Genomic DNA, 26,805 nt, shown 5'->3' on the forward strand with positions numbered 1-26,805 from the left:
CTGCTGACGATAATTTGGTCAGGAAAGGGATGACCAACGCGGCTGCGATGAGGACAAGAGACTTCGAGCCGCAAGAGTATGTGTGAGGGCGTGATGATCAGGCGCTTTACCGCTGGCTGACGTTCAACAAGCCGAGGATTGGCCGCGGGGCAAAATGGGGGTCCGGAAGGTGAGCTTCTGCTGCTCTTTGTCTGTGTGTGTGTGCCTCTTTTATCGTCAACCACGAGGCTCACACCAATGACTCCAATTACGGATGTCCAGACTAGCCAGTTCCGTCGGGGGGAATTACTATCAGTGTTTCTGGTCAAGTCTCGGAGAATCTCGGCACACAATGCATACGGACCACTGATCTGGTGGATCTGCCAGCTCTGAAAGTCAGGCCACCGGGGGATCGATGTCCTCTCTTCAGAGATAGGCCGGTGCTCGATGAGTTCACATGACTCACACTTATCTTTCAGCTTCGTACTTAGTATGTGACAATGGGCTACAATCGCTCTATCCGCTTGGTATGGGTGTAAATATTTCACTAGCAGAGTTGCTATGTAGCATTATCAGCACCATTGTAAACGCCTATCCTCCAATCTCCGTTCACTATAGTTAAATGAGATTATTTCCTAACAGTCCATACACGAAAAGAAACCGCCAACCTATACAATATGCGACGCTGGGATTGCAGAACACAAAAGGCCGTACCCATGCCTGATTGGCCGGGTTGCAAGGGGAAACGGGGGTCGAAACCGTGGCTGCGGTAACTGGGGCCACGATGCAAGAGCAGGAGAGGTTTAGACAGAAGAGGTGGATATGAGACAAAGATGGATACAAGAATGATAACGAGGAGGAGAAAAAGAAAAAATAAAAATAAAAAGACACACGCTGGCCAGCAGAATGCTGCAGGATCCGGTTGCTTATTTAACGGAAATCCAAACCCATATATCACAAACTCCTTGCACATAATCCTTTTGTTGACGACACAATTGGGAAAAGAAATTCGTCATCTCCACAGCATTGCCATCTGGGAAATAGTTTCGCTGATACGATGAGACTGACAAGGCCGCCTTCAGTGTGCCTCGTCGTGGTGATGCGCTTCATCCACCAGTTCGGCGGCACTGCCCGCAAACGATGGCTCGTCTGGACTGGCTTCGTGAATATTATCCTGAGTGCGGTACTGTGCAACGTAACCCATACTAGATGGACGCTCAACACGATTACTTCCATCATTCACCCGACGACTTGAAGTGGTAGATGCGGTCGTGGAGGCAATGGAAAAATTGCGATCTCGGGAGGCCGAACTACTAGCACTGAACGGTAACCGACTGGTGACTGAGGCTGAGGGATGGAGTTGACCAGGATTGTGAACAGATGGTTCTGCTCCTTGACTGGGTTCGATTGCTTGAACGGCGGCCATATCCGTCACCACAGAGAGGGGGTTCTGCGTCAAATCCGGCTCTTCCGGAGCCAAAGAACGTACAGAGCCCTGGCGTCCGGCACCCGGTCGAGAAGGCGACTGGGAGCTATGCTGAGAACCCGCGCGACTCGGAAGCTCAATGTCGCCGCCCGTTTCTACCTTGGGCAGAACAGTCTGCGTCTCCGTAGACCGCTCGTTTCCTTCACCATCTGAGTCGCTGTACTGAGCATTGTTCTCCGAGGCCTCACGGTTCTGCTCGGTGGCAGCCTGCTCGTCAGGTTCGTCTCGGTAGGGTTCATGTTGGTCATGGAATTCTTCACTTTCAGGGAAGAGACCAGGCGGTGGTGCCCTGCTGCTGCGTACGACCTCAAAGCCTTTTCCTTTCTCCTTGGTTTTCCCACGGAACAGACTACGGAAGAAGCCGGTGGCAGAAGAAACCGGTCCCGTGGGATCAGCTGGACCAGTCTTCAACTTGCGAGTGCCAGACTGAGATAATGGCGGTCCCCGTACTCGGTAGTAGAAGTCGACTTCACGGACCGCGTAGTCCTTACGTGACTGCCGGGGATCATCAAGGTCAAGGTCATCTTTTGGTGCCGGAATGTACGCGGGAGTAGGCGTGCCCCTCCCAGAGACCGACGGCCCTTCGATAATATCATCATCGATCTCTCCATAACTTGAAGATCTGTGTGTGTGCCGCGATGCTCTACCCTTCTCTCCGGCAGCCCCCATATCCATGAGCTTCTTGCGAGGTCGCGGCGGTCGATAGTATGGGTCATGCGGATGCATCGCAAAGACGGGACCGCTCTTCGGGGAGTTACTTCCTGGGGTATGGTACCCGGCAGCAAAGCCACCAGGCGTTGAGGGCGTAAAGAAACCGCTACTGTTTGCCCGACTGTGGTTTCCACCGTGCGCGCTTCCTGAGTCAAAGATTGCGCTAGCCCGCCCTTCACTTGCACCAGCACGGTTCAAAAGCATGGCTGAGCTTCCGGAAAGGCTGCGAGGTCTCGACCCGTCGAACTGGGATGACAATCTGTCATCGGTGTGCGCTAGCATGGCAGCTTCTGATCCCATGCTTTGACGAGTGGCAACGCTTTGTCTGGGCACACGCCGTGATAGTTGCCGCATACCGAAAACCTTAACCAGTCCACCGCGAGTAACACCTCCTTCGTAACCTCCCGCACCTGCGAGTCGTGCAATAACTTCGATAAGGGTCTGCAAAGCGTTCAAAAAGAAGCCGAAGACCATTACAAGCGCATGAAGGAACAGAATAATATAGCCGATCCATCCTCGAGCGGCCTGTGAGATGCGCAAGGAAGGAACAAAAACGACGCTGAGCAAGATCGTCAGGAATCGAACGATGGAGAAGCACGCATGGTAGAGATTCATCGAGGTTGGCGACGGGAACGGTTTGAAGGCTATCAGGGTCAAGATCGACACGACCTCGCAGATGGCCAGTAGCACGATCTGAGCAATGCCGGAGGGCTGTAGCGCCCCAATTGCAATACCACGAATGAACGTCAAAAATATTGGTACCAAAGCGAAGGCAGCTGCATCGTCACAGAAAGTGTTGTAAAGCGGGCCGTAGAGAAGTACGGTCGAAAGATCGTCGAAAAGGTAAGACTTGGGTCGAGTAGTCGCAATGAGCCGCACTGTCCACAGGGAAAAGGCGGCCAGTATCACTATGACCACCACTGCGAGTGCGACAGAATATGCCGGGGATTCGCTGGCAATAACCAACTGGAAGAAGGATATCGATATAACGGGGAGCAGTAGGAAATTGAAGACGACCCGGACAATGTTCCCAACAGTGAAAGGCATGTTCTTAGATCGAAGGTCCTCCTCCGGGTTATTAGCGATCTTACGAGAGATCGAACGCAATCCGAAAACCACCTGAATAAATAGTGTGACGGCGACTAAGATGACTAGTAGCCAAACCATCATCCCCGGCCAAATGTCACGCGCTGCAGGCATGCCGACATACTGATCCATTCTGTCCAATCCGTAGGTAGCATTGACGGCATAGACACCATCCTTGACGGGGTTTTGCTCGTTTCCAGGGTCCAGGAAACTCTGATTGAACATGAGTACGGACCAAGCAACCCGGCTGATCACAGGCTGATAGAAGCCAGGGTAGTTAAGGGTCAAGGAGCCGGTCAACACTGCAAACTGGATGTACTGTAGACAGTCTCCAAACCCAGGCGTAACTAAACGGAGCACATCTTCGTCACGACCGTAATTACTGGTCCAGTGGAAGGGGTCCGTGGTGCCCCATGGGCTATAAATTGCTGCCGTTACCGTGGCAATTCCGACCAGGACAAGAATAACGAGGGGGATGTAAGACAAGGTGCTTTTCAGAGACGACCCAAGATCCGGGGTGATTGCGACGGATATACAACCGAGCTGCGTGGCAGCAGCGTCGCCAGACTTGATCACGAGCCTTGACGACAAGGTCGAAAAGTAGTATGAGGAAAGCATATCGTGTTCAATCGAAAAGGCACGCAAAGCGGACAAGTCCGACCTATACAGTGAGGGTATTTGTTAGCCAGTGCGCAAGACCAGAGTGAAACAGCGTCGAACAAAAGGGGAGCGCCTCACGAGTTGACGTAGAAAACGGGGCCCAGGGGGCAAGACCCCTGGAAGACCGAGTCGCAAAATCTTGTCGGTTCATGGTAAGGAGAAAAGCTCAGAACGTCGATTGACGACAGAAGGGTTGAGTATTTGTTGTTGGCGGTATCCAAATCCACGATCTTTCCGACAGTGTCATTCGGGTTGGACCACTGGGGGTCATCCGGCGATGGATAAGACTCCCCGTTCGCAGTTCCCGAGACGTTTCCATACACCGATATGTTCAGAGGATGAAGGGAGTCGTGCTGGTTGAAGACAACGGACACGTCGAACGGGACGAACTGCAGCTGTCGTGGATCTGATTGAATCACGGCGGCATCCAGACAGTTCTCGAAGTCCAGCAATACCGCAGAGGCAGGAGGTATCCAAGATATCAACAGCACAACCAACATCAAGCTAACACCACGGACCCACGATCGATCTCTGCGCCATCGCCATCGCCGCGTCGTTTGCTGATCCTGCGCGGGCCCAAGACCTTGGATACCCTGTCTTCTAGGGGCAACAGCTGAACCCGCATCATGGTGCCATCTCGCGTCGCAACGTACAGACATTTCGGCCATCGACAGCGAACGGGATGACCTCCTCGGGGAGGTCAGTCCCCCCGTAAATGAGTCAATCCACGTTGTCCAAGCGGTATCGGAGAATGCCAATAACCCCAGGACCTCAGGTACCTGACCAGGCTCCCAGTATAGCGAGTGACGTTTCCCAGTCGAGTTCCAACGAATGAACGGACGGCAGGTAGGATAAAAACGGGCGAGTCCGGCGAGGGAAGGGCAAGCTGGATTAAGGGAAATGGCAGGGTGGCTTGTGAATGATGGGCTATCCGAGAACAGGAGTGGATTACTCCTCGATCTCCCCCAGGTTGGTGATGTAGGGGATGCGCACCATCACTTCGGGGGTTGGCGGGGAGGGGAATACCCAGGCTCGGAAGGTGAGGCAGTAAACACGGGAAGTCAGCAGCAGTTGGTTAGTGGAGAGAGAACGAGTGGGAAGCCCGATACGATGGGCAGTTTAGACTTTGTGCAAGGAAAAAAAGAATAGCACCACGCTTGTGAATCTGCGACAAGGCAAAAGGGAAGAAGGAAAAAGGGTTAGAAAAAATAAAGATAGTAAAAGAAAAAAGAAAGAAAAAAAAAAAGTTGGCATGATTGGTATGCGAGGCCCCCCAACTCGGGCTGAGCGAAAAGGCCCATCGATGCATCCACCATTAACGGGGGGGTGGGCTTTGCTTGCTTGCTGGCTGACTGACTGCCTGCGCCGTCATGTTTGTTCTCTTTGCTCTCTGGCAGCCGGGGAGCGACGGATTCAGTTTGGGGCGGTAGCACTGCTAGTTGGTTCTAGTGGTGGGTGGCAGTGAGTGAGCTTCTAAACTTGGCAACGCTAATCCTGAGGAACCAAGTCCCCCAAAGTCAGCCGAAAGGCAACCCACCCATGATTATCCGCACACAGAACTTTGATCTGCCCGGCCGGAGTAGTAGCAAGTCTCGTCTTTCTTGTTAGTGAGTATCATCTACTTGCTAGTTGGCTAATTGCTAGTAACGTACAGTAGCAACGAGCTACGGAGTATCTACGAGCTGCTAACCTCAAAGAGGCTCATGCTGAAGGTTGTCTCACCTCTCGGTCACTAAAATTACTCCAAGTATCATGGTCCACGAATTACTTGACAGCTATTATTATGTGTCGTTCATTTCACATTTGCTAATACCGCCCTATCTTGCGCTTCCTTGTCTTGCATCACACCGTGGGCTCAAATCAACCTAGCTACTGAACAAGTAAAGTGCTATCTACCAGGACTGATGAGATGGCAGCAGCCCCATGATGAAAAACCAAATGATTTGGCGGTGGAATATGACGGGCGGACAAAAGGTCGAATCCGGAAACAGACCTGGGGAGCTGGGGAGCTGTGTCGGCACTTTCCTGACTGATGGCCCATCGCCGTGTAACATACCACTCACTCACTCACTCACTTATCGTCAAAGCCAAGGAAGAAGGCCGGAAAAGGCTAAGATCCCTTACTTGTCACTGCCGATTCAATGCCAATACGACCCTCAGACTGCTTCCCCTCCCATACTGAACATATTGATGAATTCGATCTTCAGTAGGATCTGACCACAGCAATTGAATAATTTCTTTTCTGGTTTCGTCTGCCAGGTCACAGGACCTCAGTTTCCTTGGGTCTCACTGAGACTTTAGTTTCTAGACCTTTCGACTGTGTGGGTTGCCAATGAGCCAAGACACTGAAAACCCGAGACAGTCGAACAATGTAGCCCTATACAACCGATATACATGATGACAGGTGGGTATCCGGGCGTCGGGATTCAGCCATGTCCCAGTCTAGTGCACAATGTCGCCACTGCTAATTGCACTAGTTAGTTAGCTATTCATCGAGATGAGTCGGTAATAAAGGTTCTTTTGTTAGTTAGCTAGCTCTACTGCCTATTTAGCAAGTCTCACTTCAGACAGATAACGGGTAGTAAGTAGTATAGGTAGTAGTTATAAATTGGGAGAAGTAACTGTCATCCGGAAAAGATAGCTTAATACCAATTAGCAAAATAAAGCTAGAGAAGGAACCCAGCAAGCTGCCATTATTAGTCGGCAGAGTCAGAAGAGATCCACCGTCAAGTCCTCTCCCAACTCTCAGCGATTATTCTCGACGTACGGGTGGCTATGGATCTCAAATCATTGGGTAAGCTATTTGACGGTTGATCCCTGTGACCAGTCCTTGCATCTTCCGGGGCTGTGCCACCGAAGGATTATTCAATGGCTAGCAAGACAGTGATATTGCTCTGCTCTGTCCAGAGATCTGTTCGTTTATTCCCTTCCTCAAAGGCATAGTGGCCTGTTAAGGGGCGGGAAGAGGCCAGAAAAATAATAATGTAGTTGCCTAACCGCGGTAGACTGCCCCCGGTGCTGAAGAGTTGACACGTTTCGCCAAAGCTTAGCACAAGTATTGCCAGTGGAGAGTGTTAGCAAGAATCCTATTAACACGCCGAATTTGAAGTTAGCGATCCTAGCTGAACCACTTTTAAGTAGAAAGCAAGTGTGGCGCGAAGTAAGTACGTGAGGGAGCGCGTCACCATAGTCATGCCTCTCAGAGGGAAGGATCGCAAAAAAGGGAGCAGAAGTTGGCATGCGAGTGGGGGTAGATATCCCACTCCGTACTATCTATATTATCGCCCCCTTCAAAGATCCATGTGCTTGAAAGAATTAAGTGACTTACTCAGTCATGAGAAGACGTATGCTGTCTAACTGCCAGACTATTATCCGGTTAGCAATTTGAGCTGCGATAAGCGTGAAAGATCAAGCTCCGGGATTGTGGAAAAGTTCCTGACCAATCCGAGGGGTGCAACAATTATACCTAGTATTGTACTCAGATGCTTCCCTATCTATATCCACGACTGTGTGCTACAGTAGTAGTGTCTAGTAAGGTTGCATTGGAAGATTTTAGCCTGCTACCTTATTTTATAACAAGACAGTACAAAGCGTCACATTCTCCGGATGGTGATTGGCTGATAAGGTCGATGGATCTCCCCAATCTCGACTAGTAATAACCAAATAAGTAAGTAGGTAAGTAATTCCCTGGCAGTCCGTGATGTTGTACGACCGGTCGCCATGCACGGCTACATACATGCATGCGAGGTGTTGGCCGGCATCGATGAAAACGGAAAGCCGAGGCTTGGGCCCCAGCCCAGCACAACTACTCGATCTGAGTACGTATCTACATCAAGGCGCTTGGGCGAACTTTATAACCTCACATTAATATATTGCTGTCCTCTATGAGTAGTGACACCAAAGGGTGGTGCTGTTGTATTATGCGACAAGGGGAATATGAAGGGACAAGATGACACTTTACAGGTTCACCAACTCAAGTTGTGCTGCTATTTTGGTTCGCAGTTATGATTTAAATTATAGTTATATTGTTCGGAGACATATTCGATGCGTCAAAGACACTTAAATGTGGAGACTTGAGGTGATCGATAAATTCAATGGTTGATGATGCCACTCCGGCAAATGTAAAAACCGTTCATGTCTGAACGTTATCCCTACGGAGTGCTATCATATTTCTGTTAGTATACTATGTGGATCAATAGTAGTAATAATATGGTGATATCTGGTAAATCGCTTAGTAGTAGTACGTTAGTACGCCGTAGTATTACTATATAGTAGGTGCGGAGCACTTAGACAGAAGCGAACGCCAAGAAGTTGATGGGGGCGCGGAAAATAGTGCTGTCAAGCTTTCATCGTTGTAGGATGTTGTTCCAAGTAAATAGGTTCATTAGTTAACTAGTGGCTGGTGTTGACCCATAATCTGCGACGGCTGGGTAGTTGCCGCCCTGAACATCAGTCCCTACCATGAAGCTCATTCGTTGATGTGCATGAGCGGCAAAGGATTGCTCAAATAATTGGCTTTGCTTTGATCGACCGAGGGACTCTCAGGGACTGGGGGATAGCGCGACGGTGCGCCGTAGCGAAGACGGGAAATGATTGACCGGAAATGAGATCATTAAATTCCCCCCTTAGATGAGGGTCCTCAATCTCCAGGTCTTTAGGCAGTAGTAACGATTTCGATTCCGTGACTCTGTTAATGAACTGTGTAGCTTTGAAGGCGCGTCGTACTGGTAGTAGTAGTAGTTGTTGTTGTTGTTGTTGTCTTGCCGACATATCTATATGGCGACCATCAATGTGTACTAACTATGAAATGTATGCTGGCACGAATTTCATACCGAACAGATGATGATTATATGTGCGGCATTTGAATTTCTTGGCAGTCCTGCATGTCCGGCGAGCTGATCGTATACTTGTTGGGGTCCTATGGGCATCCCGCCCCTGTTATCTACATGCAGGCAAGAAGTACAGTGGCTATCCATGTAGGGTAGGGAGGTAGATAGTCAGAAGAGAAAAGCTCCGTCTTATGTGTAACTGATGAACGAGATCGTTCGAAGCCTCTAGCTAGAGTTTCAGTTTTGCCACCGCCAGCTGCAAGGTTGAGAATATCAGTTCAGCAGATGTCGGGAAATAAGTGTACATTATTATTTCTAGCATCGATCAACCTTCTTATGGGCTATCGACTTCAGCAATGGCCGTGGTGAAATCCTTCTTTCTCAACCACTACCACCACCACCCCCTAGCAGCGGGAGGCATCTACGTATCTACTACTTACTACTTACTACTATCCGGCTTTTTCCCAAAACTTTCCCCCAAGCAGACCAACCGTGCAAGGTTCGCCGGGGGCTCGTCAGCGGCCCACCGAGCAATCAGCAGCCTCACTCCAAACGGACTAGGGGCGCGCGGGGCCAGTCCCGAGGGGGACTAGGGTCGTTTCAAGCTGAGGGTCGGGGCCAGCCAACGGAACGCACTGGGGGAGTGGGCTCCAATCACACATGCCACACCAGATTGATCGGTTTCTCTGATAACAGGGGGTTGTGTTTCTATTCGCTTTGATTCATCTCCAAGTCCACGTCAGTTTCAACCTGCGGTTTAGGTAGTGCTCCCTGGGCAGTTAATAATAGCAGTACAGTCTCATGGATGGGTTTACCGCCAATATCAACGGAGTATCTTCCTGGCTACTAAAAACAGCCCTCGGCTGGGATCGAGCATTCTCTTACCCGGATGGCTTGCAATGGAAAATAGCCGACCGGAGAGGCGGTGCACAAGAATGTTGCCAGTATTTCCCAAATATTATTGAGGACCCAGTTGTGGCCCCTGCAGTTTTAACGATAGCTGTTGACCTGCCATTCCTTTCCTGCTTTATGCCCCGATTCCATTGTCCCCCACGTGATCGACCAGTCAATGGTTCGCTGCTTCGTCTCAAATACAGTACAGTACTACTGGCTGGCTGATTTATTTACTCCTTGGGAGGAATGAGTACTAGTATAGTATAGTATAGTAGTACGTACGTAGTAGTAACCATCCGCCCCCATCACTGTGGCATTCGTAAGCACCAAGAGTAAGACACACACACAGAAAGAGAGTGGGAGAGAGAGAATGGAGAAAAAAAAGAAAAATAGAAAAAAAAAGAAGAATCAAGCATCCATTGTCAATGTTTATTCGACAGTCTAGAACCCAAGAACCCGTACAAACTCCCAAAGGGCGGGTACCGACCACGTTGGCCGGGATTTCCTGATTGTAGCCCCAAGGATTGATGAGGTGGATTGAAGAATCGCAACCAGTGGAACACCACTGCGGAGATCCTCCTCTCCCTAGCCTGCCTGAGGTACCCGTCCCTCGGTCGGAGAGAGGTTTAATAGCACGGGGTCGTACCATCACTCGTCCACATGTTCCTGATTGTTTGTGATCTTCTTCTTTTTTTCCTTCTCTCTCTCTCTCTCTCTCTCTTTCTCTTTTCCCCCCTCTTTCCTTCCCTCTTCTCTGACTGTTCTGTCCGTGGCTGGAGCATTGCTCTCCCCTCCCATATCTCGCAAATAGCTGCTGGAACAGCTTTGGTCTCTTACCCCGTCTCTCCCTTGCTACAATCCACACCTCCCGTCCCTTCTGCGGAGTACACAACAGGGCGGGCTGAGCTATAGTTCCCTACTATTACCACCCATCGCCTTGAAAAGCTGGGAAGCGCCGAACCCACTCGCGCTGGCGTTTACAGATATACCTACCACTCTACCTTTGAGTTCATTGGTTAGTCTGGCTACTGCCTTATGCCCCTCTATCTAACCCCTGAAGTTTCCAAGTTCAGATAGCTTCCCCCTTTGTTGCAGCGCCGTTTCCTGAAGGTAATTTAATTGGTCTTGGTAGATCGCTCGTCTCCGAGTCCCACCAGACAGCGCAGGTAATCGCGCCAGTCCTGCTAGCAGTGTCATACAACCGGCCCCGTTCAGTTGGGTAATTGCGCTGCACACACCCACTTCTGGTGTTTGTTATCCGCTAGCTTGTTCCCTTTCAACGCCGCGCGTCCCTTTCGCATATTGAGCCTTGTGTGTGCGAACACCAAGAAGTTCGAGCGAGTCACTTGTCCCACCAGCTGCCACTTCCTCCCTTCCTACTTCGGAATCCGAGCTGCTATCTTGTCTTGACGACTACCATTACTTAGTCAACTCACGATAAGGTGTATTCGTTCACGCGCCGTATCTACCCTTACAGAACTGTCAACAATAGTCCTGCCTTTGCCGATCCTCCACCTGCGCACAAGCACCTGCGAGATCAGCGGGGAATACAGACGGACGGGAACCGCATATACTTCATCAACCCATCCTGAATTTCCTGCGATGCTCAATAGCAGGACGTATCGTGTTTCGGAATCGTACCTACTTTGAACTTCATCGATATGTCTACATCTACTGAAGATCCCTTTGCCTTCATCGCGAACGAGCAGAAGCCAGCCCCGGCCAAAAAGCCGCATTGGAGAGAGAAATTGTTCTCAAAGGACAAGCGGGTCAAGGGCTCTACAGATCAGCAGATAGAGGCTTTCCTCGCACCTACGCGCTCCAAATCTGTATCCTACGGAGCCAGCCAGACTACGCCTCCGCGATTGGACGCCAGCCAAAAATGGCCGTCGGCCCACGATGTCCTCAATGCGCCCTCATTGAACCCTGCTCTTCATGATGCTCCCCCGCCCGCGGACTTCACAAAACCACCCTTTAAGAGTCGCCGGAAGGGGTTGACAGTCAAGTTCAGTGCCCATACTCCCGAATTGATCGGAGAAGGGGGTGATGAGACTGACAGGCCGACAATTGAGATCTCTCTGTGTCGCAATAACCAGAATAGCCATGGTCCCAATATGGTCGATGATTTGGGTGACCGCCAGCCAAAGCTTCCTCAACTTCGTCTGGACACTTCGTTTGGTGATTTGAATGCCCCGGCGCCACAGCAGAGAGATGCGCAGAAGGGGACACGCATAGAGGACTGGAAGCCGCTGTTGCTACAAAACCCTCAGGACGCTGATTTCCTCATGACATTGAATTTGGGAGAAAGAGGGTCGCGCTTATCATTCCGTGCTTCGCCCGAGTCCCACTCGTTTGCCCAACGTATACGGGACAAGATGCAAGCTGAGGAGGGACGTGCTTTGCAGCACCGACTGCCAGATCCACCCTCCCCTGCAGATGAAGCAGGGGTGCAAAGTCCGGCGGAGGCTGTTCCTGACAGCCCCAGTTCAACCTATGAGACGCCTCCCCTGTCCGAGACAGAACCCAGCCCACCAGAGAATCCGTTTCGGGAACCCCAAATCCCTCCTCACATCGATCGCAGCCCAGTCGATCGCAGTCCTGAAACCCCCGTCCTTCCTTCTATACTCTCTCCCGGAGGAAGTGCCCAAAGCCTTTCACCTCCAAAACGGCAGATCATACCCAAGATTGCGGACCAACCTGACGGGCCACCTCGTCCAGCTAGTAGGGATAACCGCGATACTTCCCGGAACCCCCAGCCGCCAAAGTTTACGTTGCGGTCTGTTGCTAATCAACTGGGCGACACCGCCTTCACTGATCTGAAAGCGTACATGGCGCAGTTTAAAAGCTTGATCCAAGCCTCCGCAGAAGATGCCAGGCCCATACAGGACACCTCTCTGTCCGAATGGGTGAGAGCTGAGGTGTGGTGGTTTCTGCGGGGGAAGAAAAGGCTCGAAGTTTATGCACGCTCACGACCCTCCAGCTCTGGCACACGATCACCCCTTCTCAGCTCTACAGAAAGCGCGAAGCAAGCCATCGTGGATCTTGCTAAGGCCCTATGGATCAATGAACACGTTGTCCCTCAACATGATGAGGTGACCCGCTATGGCGCAAGGAGTATCGATGCTGTGATTGCAGTAGCCAACACGACCGGGAACGCACAATTGGCCGATCTCCTTAGCCTACACCAGGCGATCATGAACCATTCTCGCTCATTAGCCATGTCTATCAAACGAAACAACATCCTCGTGGCTATTGCATCGCAAGGCGATTCCGCCATACCAGTTGACACCAGTGTTTGGATGCGATATCCATCCTTCGCTCTGGACGTGGCGGCGGTCCTCTCAGGTACAGCAACAAGCTCACTGCTGGCGGACACGGCAGGAAAGGCCCCTTCCTTTGTACAAACAATGCCACTCAGTGATACCAGCCGCTATTTTAGCTATGGGACCATGTTTGTTAATGTTCTTGTCAGCTCGAATGAAGACGACATGCCGAAACTGTCTATGCCGTGCGCATTGTCCATTATACGTGATCGTGCCGACTGGTATGTCTTCGCCGCCATAACCAGTCAGAATGAACTTGTCAACGTTATGATCCAGTCGGACAGGAAAAAGGGCCCTACCTGGGACAGCGTGGACTGGCTAGTCCGGTCACATTCGATCAGGGTGAAGCTGCCACGTGGGTTCGTTTTGGAGGTCGCGTTTCAAGAGGATGATTTCAAGAATATCTGGAACATTGTCCAGTACACCCGCAAGACCGAAGCAAGTCTGCAGGCTGAGTCGGGCGAAACAGTAATTTTTGAAAACACTCTAAAGTCATTCCAGTATATGGACCCTGGGACACCGAAAGCCTTCCCCGCTGATCCTATCGAGCGGTGTCGGCTTCGGTTGTTCGAAAAGACCATAACTCTGACTGAGGGTACTGGGAATAGAATACTGCATCAAGGGTTCCGCCTTGCGGTGCTCACGAGCCCAAAAGTCAAAACGCTTAGCAGCGTGCGTCACACCATTGGGTTCGGTACACCTGTTGTTTTCGGTCTGCTCCGAGGCGAGGATGGAGCGCCAGCCCTTCTACTCAAGGTCAAGGAGGAAGGGAGAACCCGTTCTATGGTGATGACGTTCTATGAATCAGAAGATCGCACAACCATGCATTCCTTGCTTCTGGGTATCCAGCCTAAGGCAAACGAGGTTAAATCACCTGAGATCCCTATCCGTGCATACACTGTCCAACAGCCTGCCGACCGTAACACTGGGCAGCCAGCAAAGGAACACCTCCAATTCCCCGCCGGTACAGTCTCGATCATTGACCGGGAACATACACATGTTGAGCATGGGTACGGTCCAACGGTGCTATCAGAGAACCTGCGTGCTTTCATCGCAACCGAATGGGGGTCTGTTACGGATCGGATCAATCTCGGTATGTTTCTCAGAAGACTGTTGAGAACCCCACTGACAAAATTGTAGGGCCCGGTGAACTGAAGCTGGGGCTCGATGTCAACAACCGGACGGGGCTCAGTCTGTACCGACCTGGGCAAAAAGACTGGACTGTATCCGTCGCTGAAAATCTAGTCCTTCCAGAGATGCCGGATAAGATATCGGCCTTCTTACAAACCGCCATGGCTAAACCGATGATCCGCCGATTCGACTTCGCATCTGTACAAGGTAATATCCACTGCTCTTTACACTGAGCATGAAGAGTATGTACTGATATACGTCTCAGATCTTCATATGTTCGAACGAGCTGTGACGGGCTACCAGGTGCTCTTTGACAGGTATGCATGGTTGATTCTTGTTGAGAGGGTTCATAACTGATCTTGGCCATATAGTGTGGCTTCCTCGTTCGCCATCTCACGACGCCGGATGGTTGTCCCGATCACCAAGAAGTGGGAATCCAGCCTGGCTCGCATCCAAGTGATCCGGCGCGATAGGATAGTGCAGCTGGTAGCCTTCTTCAGTGACTTCCATCATGGGAAGTGTATGAACTTTGTTCTGAAAGGCACCGACACCTTGGAGAGCTTCGGGAAAGCTGGCAAGTTTGGGGTTCGGATTGTGGATGCCAAATTTGCTCTGCCGAAGACTGAAGATGACCCGGCATCGGACTTTGTCTCGCTGGACTCTCCGGATTATCCAATGGAGCACGACGATATTTCGATTGCCTTTGACTCTGAAGCAGGTATGCCGAGTGAATCCCTGGCTCATGTGTATGCGCTGGTGTCGATGCTGATACTTCCTAGATCGGACGAATTTCCATGCGGCTGTGCCCGGGTCAGTCCGTGAGCCGTCGAGGATGAGCTCTCTGCGTCGTTAAGCTTGAAGCTGAATCCGACTGCCACCGATTATTCACTATCCATCTTCTTTCTTGAGCACTCATCCATCCATTCATCCAACCATTTTCACCTAACCCACTAGTCGGCCCACGCGTCACGTGCCGGGTATCCGGTGCGGAGCAGCTCTCACCCCCTCTTCGGCTCCCCTTCCCCACTCTTCCTGAGTCACGACAGCAAATCTCCGAATGCCCGGCATACCCGGTTGCGTCCGCGCGGCCTGATGTTTCTTCTTCCCATTCTTTCACATCATCGCCATGGCTCCCGCTAATCGAGAAATGGGCGCCTCCACGCGCGCTCTACATGTCGACGATGCCCTGAATGTCGTCACGGATGTAGCTCCGCCAATTCACGTAGCCACTACTTTCCGCTACTCTGACAACCCCGATGATTTAGTGCCCTGGGCCGACCGCAGTGGGGTATGTCTTTCGCTCCCCGACCGAATGCACTCCGAGCTCGGTGCTAATCGTGCCCCCGTGTTTAGGATCAGAAGAACAACACAGCCCACGTCTATTCTCGGCTGACCGCCCCTAATTATACTCGGTTTGAAGCTATCTTGTCTTCACTCCTCAACGGACAGGCCATTAGCTACTCCTCGGGACTGTCGGCTTTGCACGCGGCGCTCGTCCTGCTTAAACCTCGCCGGATTGCCATTGGAAACGGCTACCACGGATGCCATGGCGTGATCTCTTTGTTCAGTCGCCTGACTGGGCTTCAGAAGCTAGATTTGGATTGCCCGGCCGAGCAGCTGGAGGCTGGCGACGTGATCCACTTGGAAACGCCGGTCAATCCCGAGGGAACCGCCTTCAATATCGAAGCGTATGCCCAAAAGGCTCATTCTCGCGGCGCGTACCTCATCGTTGATGGTACATTTGCTCCGCCCTTCCTTCAAGACCCTTTCGAGTGGGGCGCCGACTTGGTGATGCACTCGGGGTCCAAGTATTTTGGCGGACACAGTGACGTTCTATGCGGAGTCCTTGCCACACAGCGTGAGGATTGGGCGAAACAACTGTTAGAGGACCGGGTCTTCTTGGGCAGTGTTATGGGGAACATGGAGAGTTGGTTAGGCGTTCGCAGCTTGCGGACTCTGGAAGTCCGAGTGCAGCGCCAGAGCCAGAACGCAACCAGTCTTGTATCCTGGCTGAACGATGCACTGCGTGCGCCCAGCCCGGCTCCGGGAAGTGACGAAGCTGTGGTTCAGCGCGCCCTCGAACAGGTGTTCCACGCCAGCTTGCAGAAGGAAGATGAGTCTTGGCTGTTGAAGCAGATGCCTAATGGGTTCGGACCGGTATTCTCGATCACCATGAAGACGGAGGATTTTGCTCGGAAACTCCCGAGCAAGCTGGCCTTCTTCCAGCATGCCACCAGTCTTGGAGGAGTGGAAACGTTGATTGAGTGGCGGACAATGTCGGATGCGACAGTGGATCGCCGGTTGCTGCGCATCAGTGTTGGGTTGGAGAACTGGGAGGATCTCCGGCAGGATCTGGTGAACGCGTTCAAGGAATTAGTCGAGGGTAAATAATGACAGAACTAAACGATATACAAAGACAGTAACTTGGTACTTCACATGATTTTAGTAATAAGATGGTCTCTTGATCTCTGTAGTAATAAAGTTGAAAACCTACTCCGTACCAACTGGACAACCCCGCCGCCACTCTTATCCATGTCCTTATCAGCAGACCCCGCACGGCGGCTTTGTTTTCTCTCTATCTTTCTCCCCTCCCCAATCCCCCTCAACCAAGCCAACCAACCAACCAACATAACAAATAAATACATCCACCCCCCCTTCTCCTGATATTATAACTCAACAACATCCGTCCCCAAATAATGTCTACAAGCACAACATTCCAAATCCACTACTTCGCCTCCGCCTCCACCTACACAGGCAAACAAACCGAACGACTCCCCGCCCCCTTACCGCTCCCTCAGCTCTTCGATACCCTCGAGTCCATGTACCCGGGGATAAAGGAGAAGGTGTTGACCAGCTGTGGGGTTAGTCTGGGGGATGAGTATGTTGATGTAGAGGCTGATATTCAGGTGATGATTCATCCCGGGGATGAAGTTGCGGTTATTCCGCCGGTTAGTTCCGGGTGATTTTACTTTCTATATGGTATGTGTGTAAAGAATGGAGAGAGAGAGGGGCTGGGTTGTTTAGTGGGTTTGTTGTTTTTGGCTGATTATGGTTGGTATAGGTACATAATAGTGTGAAATAGAAAAGGTACATGCGCTGGATCGGGGGAAGTCTGGAGTATTAGGGTGGGGTTGCTTGGATATATTTGAATGGAGAATGAATGGAAGGCAACATAGGAAAGAGAAGGAATGAAATGGACAGAGTGGGAGGGAATGCATTAGGGGAGAAGAGGGGTTGGGGGATTGAAAGCATCAGTATTATCATCACCGTCAGCAGCATTATTAGCGCCATCGTCTTCGTCGTCTTCAGCATCATCAACATCAGCATATCGCGCATCATCTACCCATCCAACTTCTCCACACCCGCCGCCTTCTTCTGTCTCCAGAGCACGAGCCCGCAAACGCCTGAGAAGAAGAACATGATACTGCGCACACACCATCGTTAGCTCGATCTACGGATCCCCTCCGGAGGTAATTCCACTCACCACATAGCAATACACAACCCCCAAATCGACTTCGCCTCCAAACACACTGACTTACTCGCCCCAATCCAAGCTGTGTAATTGACTGTCCCGCCACTCAGATCCTCCAAATAACTGCTCAGATGCGTCGCGAACGTATACGCCGATGATCCGCTTGAACCGTCGCTGCTTAGCTTGTTGCATTGCAGATAGGATAGCGGCTTTCCGATGATGACTGACACCACGATCACGGCGATGAGGAGGAGAGTGTCGAGGATGGCTGAGATTAGGAAGTGTAGGATGTTGTCGAGGAAGAGGATGGTTGTGATGAAGCTGTATATCACTGCGATGCTAGTCTAGGTGTCATGGTTTGGTTAGAAGGGTGGTGTTGTGTAGGTGCCTAGTGAAGGAGGGTGAAGACATACCACTGTGATAGTTCCAATGAAGATTGCTGGGGGCGTGGCGCCGTTGGAGACGATCTCGGCGATGAAGTTGGCTGTTAGCCCGATGATAGCGACAAGTGAGCAGAGCTGGATGATACGCGCGCAGACGAAGGTTGCGCCGAGGAGTCCGTGGGGTGCCATCTTCTTCTCTTTCGATTTCTTTTTGTTGATGGTAGCTGTATCTGCTATGGCGAATAGATGAGTGTATCATAGGATAAATGGCTCGATGCCGTATACTTCGCGAGAGAATAAGCTGTAAACAGAAGGGAGTGTTGTGCAGTATTCCAATCACACGAAAAGGACCGCTAGCCAAATGGCCGTGATTAATATGTATGCAAACACGACAATTGAGATCAAACAGTGATACAAAGGAGTGTAGTAGCACAACAATCCAATTGAAAGGAATGTATAAAGACAATAGCAAAGAAGACTGAGAGAGGCCGTGAGTTTTCGCTGTTTGGCTTGAGTGTAGACAAAGCAATTTGAGGACAAGAACAAACCTCTTTAAATATTCCTCTCCCAAGCACCTATTCAGACCATAAAGCTAGACGAGAATCTACAGCACACGAGCTCAAGTTCCAGACCCAGACAAATTTAGCTACACCCGTGCCGTGTTCTAGATCCGACCGACGATGATCCATCTGGATCTTGATTGCTGAGCTCTCATTGCGTGATGAAGCGCCGACGGGACGGTAGAGTCTTGTCCAGACTTGTTTGGAGAGCTTTATTTGGAGAAGGTGAAGCGAGCGCTTACTTCATAGCTAGCTATCAAAAAGATGAGCTCAAGTAAGTGCGCGGTAAGAAAAGCTAGGGCTGCACAGGGATGGGTCTACTCCACACCGGCGCTTGGAGATGCCATAGCGGGAACGTTCCTGGCCAACGACCCACGAGAGCTTAATTGAACCTGAGACGTCTGGCGTGTGGATGATTGGCGCGGAGAGTATTATGGGGTTTTATTGCAGTGGGGAGAGGGACTTGCTCAGCCTCATTCCGTCTATTACTATCAGAGGGTCAGTACGCCTGTACTTGGATGGGGATGGGGATGGGAGGCGCCTGCAATGCAGATCGCACTGTCGCCGTCCAGCTTCTCGGGAGAGTCGTCTGTGGCGTTTTCTATATTAAGGATATGCGGGTAGATTGACTGGAATTGTTTCGTGGAGAAGCGCATTGATTCAGGGTATATGACCCGTACCTTCAGTGGAAGGATTGTCGACGGGATGTTGTGGTTATGGGTATTGGCTGAGAGTGAGCGGCAATATTCCTTGATATGGTCTTAGGAATGGAATCTGCTGCTACTTGTACCGCTTTGGGGATTGTTTATCATGCTAGTATTGTCGCTGTCTGGTTGTGTTTTTGAGGCTTGTTTAATTGTACATAGGTGCTTGGTACGTCTCCGTTTGGGTATAATGCTCATGTATGGAGCTGGTAGGATATGGATAGTATTCTCTTTCTAGTGCGCTTGTTGATTTGGTGTTGAACTAGATTAATAATTAATAGCTGCTTGGACTTTCATCGTGTCCGGTAAATTTGTAGAGGCAGAGCTCGATCGTGACGTAAATCTCGTGGCCCCTTTGCGGATTGCTTGGAAGTTGATTTGATCCTGCGCCACTCCTGCATTAGCTGATTCAAGTTGTCGTGATCAGACAACTACTAGTATTGACTGCGCCTCTCGCCTTGTTTATGCTACTGGTAACTGCGAGCATCGGGAGGAAGGAGCCAATCATGCTGAGAGTACAACTCACTGCTTTGGTGACGTGCCAATGTTGATATTAGGTCTTCATATTGTCCCGCGCCAACGGTTTGATTGGGGGGAGGCCTTACTCTAGGAGGAATGTTGTATCGTTGGTCAATGCTTCGATATGCGCATACTGCTTGCCGTCGAAGAGACAAGTTGTTGACCTGCGCAGAACTAGTAGTTCTCAAAGACTAATGCAGAAAGCCCGCGAACCAGGCAGAATCGTCACTGCAGGTCAAAGTAGTATCAACTATGACAAGGTCATGTTATCCAGCAGAGTGACTCTTAGCCGTACACGCAATGGCTTCTTCGTCATTCTAGTAGCGCTTCAAGATTTCCGAATTTCCTAAGGGGCTTGCTGGTATTGGTATCTACTACCCAATCCAGATTTGGCAGTATTAGTAGATCCCAGCATGCTAAGCATTATGGAAGCTTGATATTGGATAATATATGCTTTTCGAGGCGTGTTGTCATTAGTAGCACGAGGGTGTTTATGCTATCCTTCAATGAGATGGAAATATCCATTGCTCATTATTTTCACAGCGATGAACGTCTCAACCAGAACCTACCAGCATACATGCTTAGACTTCCCCCACAGCGATTCCCTCATCAAGAATTGGCTCAAAGCCAGAGTTCTTTGACTGTTATATGTTCTGTTCTTGGCATGAAGCATGTCTCTGTAGTTGCCAGTGAAGCCACGATGGCTTGAATCATCCTGGTAATAGCGGATGCTGCTCGACGAAGACTTGAAGACTGTATGAAAATTGATCATAGTACTAAGTAGATTGCATATTTCTGCCGACGTCTCAGAGTTGGCCATCAATTAGGAACTACAAAACCCTAGCCATACTCACACATACTAGGAGCATAGTAGTATATATATTGTGCATATCAAGCGCTTCACAAAGATCTACCAACCACCACTGACTGGAGACAATTGACTATTAAGCCAGTGCAGTAAAGGCATATGCACCGTAGTATTTCCCCCAAGTTAATTTTAGATGCAGATGGTCAAAACTAAATCACTCACGCACCATGTTTCATGGCACTTTACACAGTCTCAGTTATTGGTAGACAGTCCAGCCGTCATTATGATGAGCTAAAGTGCTCAGATCACGCATAGAGTAATGAGTTACTGTCTTGTTTATAGATAAGCTTCTATGGAAGTCTTTCGACCCCTCCACAAGGACAATAGTAGCTCACACCCCCAAAGTCAACAATTGCATAGTTCGGGCAAATTTCGGGATTCGGGGAAGCGCCAGGTACGCATACTCACCGCCCCAGCGGTAAGTGGCAACTGCCGGCAGTATATAGATTTTACAGCCGCGGAGATTCGCCGCACCTGCTTCCACGCCTTTCGCCCATCAAGGAATTGAGCTCAAGGTTGTGGGCATGTATGATGGGTGGTCCAGAATGCCTCTGTTACTCCCAAAGACGAGAGTATTTCAGAGAGCGGCTGGTGTGAAATACGCGCTCACGCCGAGACTTGTTTGCGGAGCTGGCTCGCGCGCGCCACCTATCTTACGCCGCAGCAATCTCTCAGATTGCTCACAAATTGTATCACGGAGATGCTTTAGCACAGGATCAAAGGTACGGACCCGTTGAATCTTGTCAAACCTTGCTGGCTAACTCTAATTTCTTGGTAGTATCTCGATCAGGACCTGTTAAACTCGTCAACCGAGGTTCTCAACCTCCGTCTCAAGCTCGAGTTTGACGAGCACAAGGACATCCGAACCTACCTGCGAAAATGGCAGCAGTCCCATTCCAACGACTTGGACCCTGTCCGAGGCCCAGGGACTTCGAACTCCCTGGACGCATCGGCACCTTGGGTGGGAAACATGCTCAACGACAACCGTGAGGCTCGCGATGCCGGAAGCGATGCTCTACGAGCGGCAGATGATTCCTTAGAATTCACAAACTCGGCCGATGAAGGAGAGGGACTACATCAATACTTGGAGCCGGGTGATCTGGTGGCGATGACTGCGTAAGTGCAGGATACTACTTTGTGCCGCTGTGCTATGGCCGCTAACTTCTTTGCGAAAACAGCGTCGACGGCATTTTGACTTTCGCCATTTACATCCGCTCCATCCATAAACAGCAACAATTCTATACAGACAGGGGGAAATGGCGGATCGCTTTTGCCAAGGATCTTGACTATGTCGTCAAGGGATTTGTGCCTCCAGAAATGGTTGCGCCCCTGCTCCCGCACGTCCCGGGCGCTGCTGCTCAGATGAAGACCGAGTTCCAATCTGTGACCGAAGGCGGAGTCCCGAGAAATGTTGGTGCGGAGCTTCTCAAGAAAATGTACACATTCGACCAAGAGGCGCAGGAGCTGTACCGCGCAAATGCAGCCCGATTGGACAGCATTCATGACATTGTGGCCGATGAGGAAAACTACCGTGAATATACCTTGGAGGAGCTGACCTGCAAGGCGCTTGATATTGAAAGGGATCAGCTGAACGATGTGCTCTTGTTCCTCGTCCATCGTGTCGCTCACGCTAATGCTTTCTTCATCGAGTATGATCGGAGTTCGCTTTTTGCCAACCATTACCTAGTCAAACCGAGACGGATCGCTAGAGTGTTGGACACGGTCACCACGTGGGCACACGAGCACCAAGATCACCTTTACCTGAACGTAAATGGTAAGGGGCTTCCCAACTTGAAGGACCATCCTCTACAAAAATTCGTCCAAAAGGCTCAGCGTCTCATCAAGCGTAGCCGAACCGCGCGGGCGCCAACAACCATGGCTTGCGTCGGCCCAAGTGCTCATCGGTTCACCCCGGACCAGGATGGTAAACCTACGGTCTATCGCGAAATGGTTACAGAAAAGTTCAGTGACACCGATCTTATGATCATCGAGTACTTACAACTATGGTGTCTTCCGCCGCGCAGAATGACGTCTGGGACCATGCGCTCGGCCGGTTCGCACATAATGCGCAGTACAGGCATGTATGGCGCTGTGGAACTGAATCCTATGACAGCAACTCTGTTCCTACAAGAACTGGGTGTTTTCTACCCCTGGGAGAATATCCGCTTGTTCGACCAAGGCCTGGCTCTTCCCGGCCACGGCATTTCTCCCAGCTCGGATGCGGCGTGGGAGGAAGTCCAGCAAGAGTCGGAAAAGCTCAACTCTCAGGAGCTTCCTGATAAGATGAAGGATGTGCGTACTGACTGGGGTGACCTACCGGTTTATTGTGTGGATGATGCCACTGCCCAGGAGATTGACGACGGCGTATCTCTTGAGCGCATTCCGGGAATGAACGATACATTTTGGATCCGCGTACATGTTGCCAACCCTACTGCATTCCTTGATTCTGAAGGAAAGGTTATGCAGTACGCCGCATCGCGTCTCCAGACAATGTATGCCCCGGAGCGTACATATCCCATGATCCCGAGCTCCCTCACGCAGAAACACTTCAGTTTGGCTCCAGGCCGTCCAACTCTCACCTTCAGCGCGAAAATGAATCTGCAAGGCGAAGTTCTTGATACCAACATCACGAATGGAGTGGTTAGAAACGTCATCTACATAACACACGGCAAGCTACGCAGTCTTTTCGAACCTAGTCCTGAAAAGGAATTGGAGCCCTTGAGAGTAGGGGGAGAATTGCCGAAGCGGAATTTGCGTGAGGAGTTACAGGAGGAAGTAGATGAAAAGGATGAGTCCAATTTCCGTACGCTGAGACAGTTGATGCTGGCGTTCCGGGAACATCGTCGCAAAAACGGCGCCATGGAATGGCCTTCATCGCCCGACATCTCTCTCTCAATGGCTGCAGGGACAGAGCCTTTGGCACCATCCAATATGAAGGTGACTGAAGGGCGTTACGTTCTTGGCGATCCCGTCATTGAACTGGCCCAACAAAAAGTTGATCCTCACGAAGTTCCTGATATGACGAAGCGCAACCTTATCTCGACTCTAATGAACCTGGCCTGCTGGGTCTCTGGGAAATGGCTGGCCGAACGCAACATTCCCTCCATATATGACGGAACCTACTATCATCCGGAATACCCCAAAGTAACCAATGAGAATCTGTCCGAATACGGAGGGCAAGCTTGGCTGCAGTTGGCAGCCCCGAAGGGTGTCTCTTCGTCTAGTCCTCTCCACCATACGCCTCTTGGACTTGACGCCTACGTCAAAGCAACCAGTCCTCTACGGCGGTACACTGACGTCCTTGCTCACTATCAAATTGAGGCTGCGCTTCGCTTCGAACACGAGCATGGCCGCCGCCTGGACGCCCATACGGATGAGCCTGCTCTTCCTTTCTCTCGTGAATATGTTGATGAATATATTTCTCGGTCTCGGTGGAAGCGCAATCGCATACGGGAATGTGATCTGGCCTCGAAGCAATTCTGGGCATGCATGCTTCTGTTCCGTGCCTTCTACTTCTCCGAGTGCCCACTACCCGAGACATTCGAATGCTTGATTCAGCGGCCATACAGCAGCACCTCCATGGCTGGAACGCCATACGGAAATGGATATGCTGCTGTTATCACATCTTTGGGAGTTCGCTGCCAGGTCTTGATACCCGAGGAGATGTCGGACGCGCCTGACCTGGATATCCTCAGTATCGTGGACGCTAAGATTACTGCTGTTGATATGGCACGCTCCCTTGTGGTCATGGAAGCAACGCGGGTCGTTAAGCCGTTTGAACGGGTGGGAGAGTGGAGGTGATATACATCTGTGCAGTCTGAATATTGAGTCTTTGGCCATCGGTGTTGTTGTTGGAGTTCCGGTAATAGCATCAATTTTTAAACGCTCTCATCTCTGGTTCATATACGAAGCGTCTGGGTGTCTATATCATACTGTACCATAGCTTGCAAATAAACCACAATGTCAATATCCTAAATGGGCAAGAGCAACAGGGCTCATGTGACTTTCCTCGTCACGTCTCATTGATTCCCACTACTCGAACCTTGAGCGTCCACACTCCCTTTTCCGGACGCTGCACTACCATCTCTCGCGTGAATTCCATATCCTTTGGGTGCGTCTCGCAAAGTTCCAGGTCGAAGCGACGCACAATGGCTGCCAGCGTCATGTACAATTCTGCATACGCCAGGCTGATCACAATGAGCTCACATTATACATCAGAAGTGGAAGGTTCCGTACTCACTTCATGCCAATACAAATCCTGCTGCCTCGTGTGAAAGGAACTAGGTACCTGGTAAGGTTGTCCCCTCGGTTGGCAGCTTGGATCCACCGCTCGGGATTGAAGCTTTCAGGGTCAGGGAAGATCGCAGGATTACGGTGGACGAAATAGCTGATTGTGCTGACCGGAGTCTTCATACACCAGTGTCAGCTTTCTATCCTCGTATTCGAAGAGATATGCTTACGCCAGGCGGGATCTCATATCCCTTATAATATAGTGTCTCTGTTGGTGCCACTCGCGCTGGCCTCAAAGCCGCTGCTCCAAGCCGGAGAGCTTCATTAATGACAGCCGTCTATCAATAACCACAACTCAATGCTTAGCGTCAATGCTCGCACGCATATTGGTTTCGATTGCTTACCAGGTATGGCAGCCGCTCCAGCTGTGCCCAATCCGCTTCACTAGTTGGCTCGGGCATGACTTGCTGTAGTTCTTGCCGGAGCTTGAAATACATGTCTTTATTTCGCAGAAGATGATATGTGGCAAACGTCAATGTCGCTGCCGTGCTTTCGGTGCCCCCGAGGAGGACAATAAAGCTCTCATCGCGCAGGCGAGCTACAGACCGCTCGCGGGCAGGTACAGAGGGATCACTCAGAGCAAGGTAGATTGTCCTTCGTTTTGCCCCTCGTTCAGACGCCAGAGCCTTGTCTGATTGACGGGCAATCTGCTCCTGCATGGCATAAACATTAGACAGTTCAGGACGAACAAGGCGCATGAGCTGTATTGGCAAAGCTTTGGTTAGGGTGGGAATAAACGGAAAAAAGCGGAACAAATGGCAGGCACTAGTGCCCTCAGCCAAAATGTCCCATACTATGTTTCTTTTGACCAGGTCTCTTTCTCTCAGATACCCGTTGTCTTTTCCATAGAGATAGTGTGTGATGATGTCTCCCGTAAGTGCAGTGAAAGCTGTACTTAAAACGAGCACCGCTTGCTCGGCATTTACCCGTTCCAGGTGCCAGGCAAGAAAGGAAACCTTTTGCTGAACGACTCCGGAGAGCTCAATTACAGCCTTCTTCGAAAAGAACCGATTCAGTGGGGCTCGACGAGCGCGGTGGAGGTCATGATCGACAGTTGCCAGCGCCGCATACGATGATGCATAAGCTGACACCATGCACGGATCCTTCTCTCGCTTTCGGCCACACCCAGCATAGATCTCGTCGTACATAGATGGGTCAGCGATATGGACTTCTCGCGGGTTAATTCGCACAATTGGACCTTCAACTATCGTCAGTGTGTCGCATTAACAGTGGTCTGACAAATTACCATATATTCTATGCATTTTCTCAACTTCCCATATGAACTTTCCACCACGAATAACATCATGGTAAAACTCATGCAAGTGAGTGGCAGCTGCTAGTTTGGACCCTGGGATTTTGCTAAGGGGATGGAAGTAGATACGGTAAATTGCTCTCACGGAGACACAGATGACAACCAAGAGAGGTAGAAGAATGGTGTACATCTTGATAAACGGTCAGTTTATCTTGAGTTTTCACCAAAGACCGCATCTTAACGGTGTGGTTTGGAGTGATATACCTGCTACTCATATATAGTAGCAATCCCGGCACAGAAGGCATGCACCCGTATTGCGAATCCCCTCGAAGAGTAACGCTAAGAGACTCACTTTTCAGACCTCGAAGTCGGGATGAAAGTCCGTCCAATACATTGACTCGTTGGTATTCGGCGCAATTCGCGAGACCTGACTCGTGTTTCCGATAAAGAGTCGTCCAGCAGGCCCTACCATGTGGCATTCCGCTTATTGCAAGTCTGTGGCTAAACAAGCTACATACGCCCCAGGGATATTGTTAAACATGCGACCCGAATGAGAGTGGATACATCGGATGGCGCCAGGGCATCACCATAGTCGAATAGTGTCACCAGGAATAGCAAATGGTCGTCGACGATCCCAATTTCGAGTACCCCCCCCCCC

At 50.7% G+C, this 26,805-nt stretch overlaps 8 protein-coding genes across 8 annotated transcripts; 5 read left to right on the plus strand and 3 right to left on the minus strand.

The window, feature by feature from the left end:
- Positions 1-1,057: 1,057 nt before the first annotated feature.
- On the minus strand, positions 1,058-4,581 carry An12g01080 (uncharacterized protein; the record flags this gene model as incomplete). Its single annotated transcript, XM_059750667.1, has 2 exons — positions 1,058-3,923; positions 4,001-4,581. The coding sequence occupies 2 exons, from the start codon at positions 4,579-4,581 to the stop codon at positions 1,058-1,060; spliced, it is 3,447 nt and encodes a 1,148-aa protein (XP_059601781.1).
- A 1,793-nt stretch (positions 4,582-6,374) lies between these two features.
- An12g01090 (hypothetical protein) lies at positions 6,375-8,280 on the plus strand (the record flags this gene model as incomplete). The annotated part of the gene is made up of 8 exons (XM_059750668.1): positions 6,375-6,398; positions 6,475-6,503; positions 6,579-6,716; positions 6,968-7,086; positions 7,287-7,396; positions 7,598-7,740; positions 8,125-8,162; positions 8,198-8,280. 8 exons carry the CDS (start codon positions 6,375-6,377, stop codon positions 8,278-8,280), a joined length of 684 nt encoding a protein of 227 aa, XP_059601782.1.
- A 3,026-nt stretch (positions 8,281-11,306) lies between these two features.
- An12g01100 (hypothetical protein) lies at positions 11,307-14,952 on the plus strand (the record flags this gene model as incomplete). Its single annotated transcript, XM_001395162.3, has 5 exons — positions 11,307-14,061; positions 14,109-14,306; positions 14,365-14,416; positions 14,471-14,817; positions 14,879-14,952. 5 exons carry the CDS (start codon positions 11,307-11,309, stop codon positions 14,950-14,952), a joined length of 3,426 nt encoding a protein of 1,141 aa, XP_001395199.1.
- A 273-nt stretch (positions 14,953-15,225) lies between these two features.
- An12g01110 (uncharacterized protein) lies at positions 15,226-16,490 on the plus strand (the record flags this gene model as incomplete). The annotated part of the gene is made up of 2 exons (XM_001395163.3): positions 15,226-15,387; positions 15,453-16,490. 2 exons carry the CDS (start codon positions 15,226-15,228, stop codon positions 16,488-16,490), a joined length of 1,200 nt encoding a protein of 399 aa, XP_001395200.1.
- A 305-nt stretch (positions 16,491-16,795) lies between these two features.
- On the plus strand, positions 16,796-17,062 carry An12g01120 (uncharacterized protein; the record flags this gene model as incomplete). Its single annotated transcript, XM_059750669.1, has 1 exon — positions 16,796-17,062. The coding sequence occupies one exon, from the start codon at positions 16,796-16,798 to the stop codon at positions 17,060-17,062; it is 267 nt and encodes an 88-aa protein (XP_059601783.1).
- A 254-nt stretch (positions 17,063-17,316) lies between these two features.
- Positions 17,317-18,143, minus strand: An12g01130 (hypothetical protein; the record flags this gene model as incomplete). The annotated part of the gene is made up of 3 exons (XM_059750670.1): positions 17,317-17,503; positions 17,639-17,892; positions 17,985-18,143. The coding sequence occupies 3 exons, from the start codon at positions 18,141-18,143 to the stop codon at positions 17,317-17,319; spliced, it is 600 nt and encodes a 199-aa protein (XP_059601784.1).
- A 3,007-nt stretch (positions 18,144-21,150) lies between these two features.
- Positions 21,151-24,406, plus strand: An12g01140 (uncharacterized protein; the record flags this gene model as incomplete). The annotated part of the gene is made up of 3 exons (XM_059750671.1): positions 21,151-21,327; positions 21,384-21,721; positions 21,784-24,406. The coding sequence occupies 3 exons, from the start codon at positions 21,151-21,153 to the stop codon at positions 24,404-24,406; spliced, it is 3,138 nt and encodes a 1,045-aa protein (XP_059601785.1).
- Positions 24,407-24,617: 211 nt separating this feature from the next.
- An12g01150 (uncharacterized protein) lies at positions 24,618-26,337 on the minus strand (the record flags this gene model as incomplete). Its single annotated transcript, XM_059750672.1, has 5 exons — positions 24,618-24,792; positions 24,846-25,012; positions 25,066-25,173; positions 25,240-26,099; positions 26,142-26,337. 5 exons carry the CDS (start codon positions 26,335-26,337, stop codon positions 24,618-24,620), a joined length of 1,506 nt encoding a protein of 501 aa, XP_059601786.1.
- Between the last annotated feature and the right edge of the window lie 468 nt (positions 26,338-26,805).

The sequence above is a fragment of the Aspergillus niger genome, assembly GCF_000002855.4.
Source record: "Aspergillus niger supercontig An12".
NCBI classification, from domain to species: Eukaryota; Fungi; Ascomycota; class Eurotiomycetes; order Eurotiales; family Aspergillaceae; genus Aspergillus; species Aspergillus niger.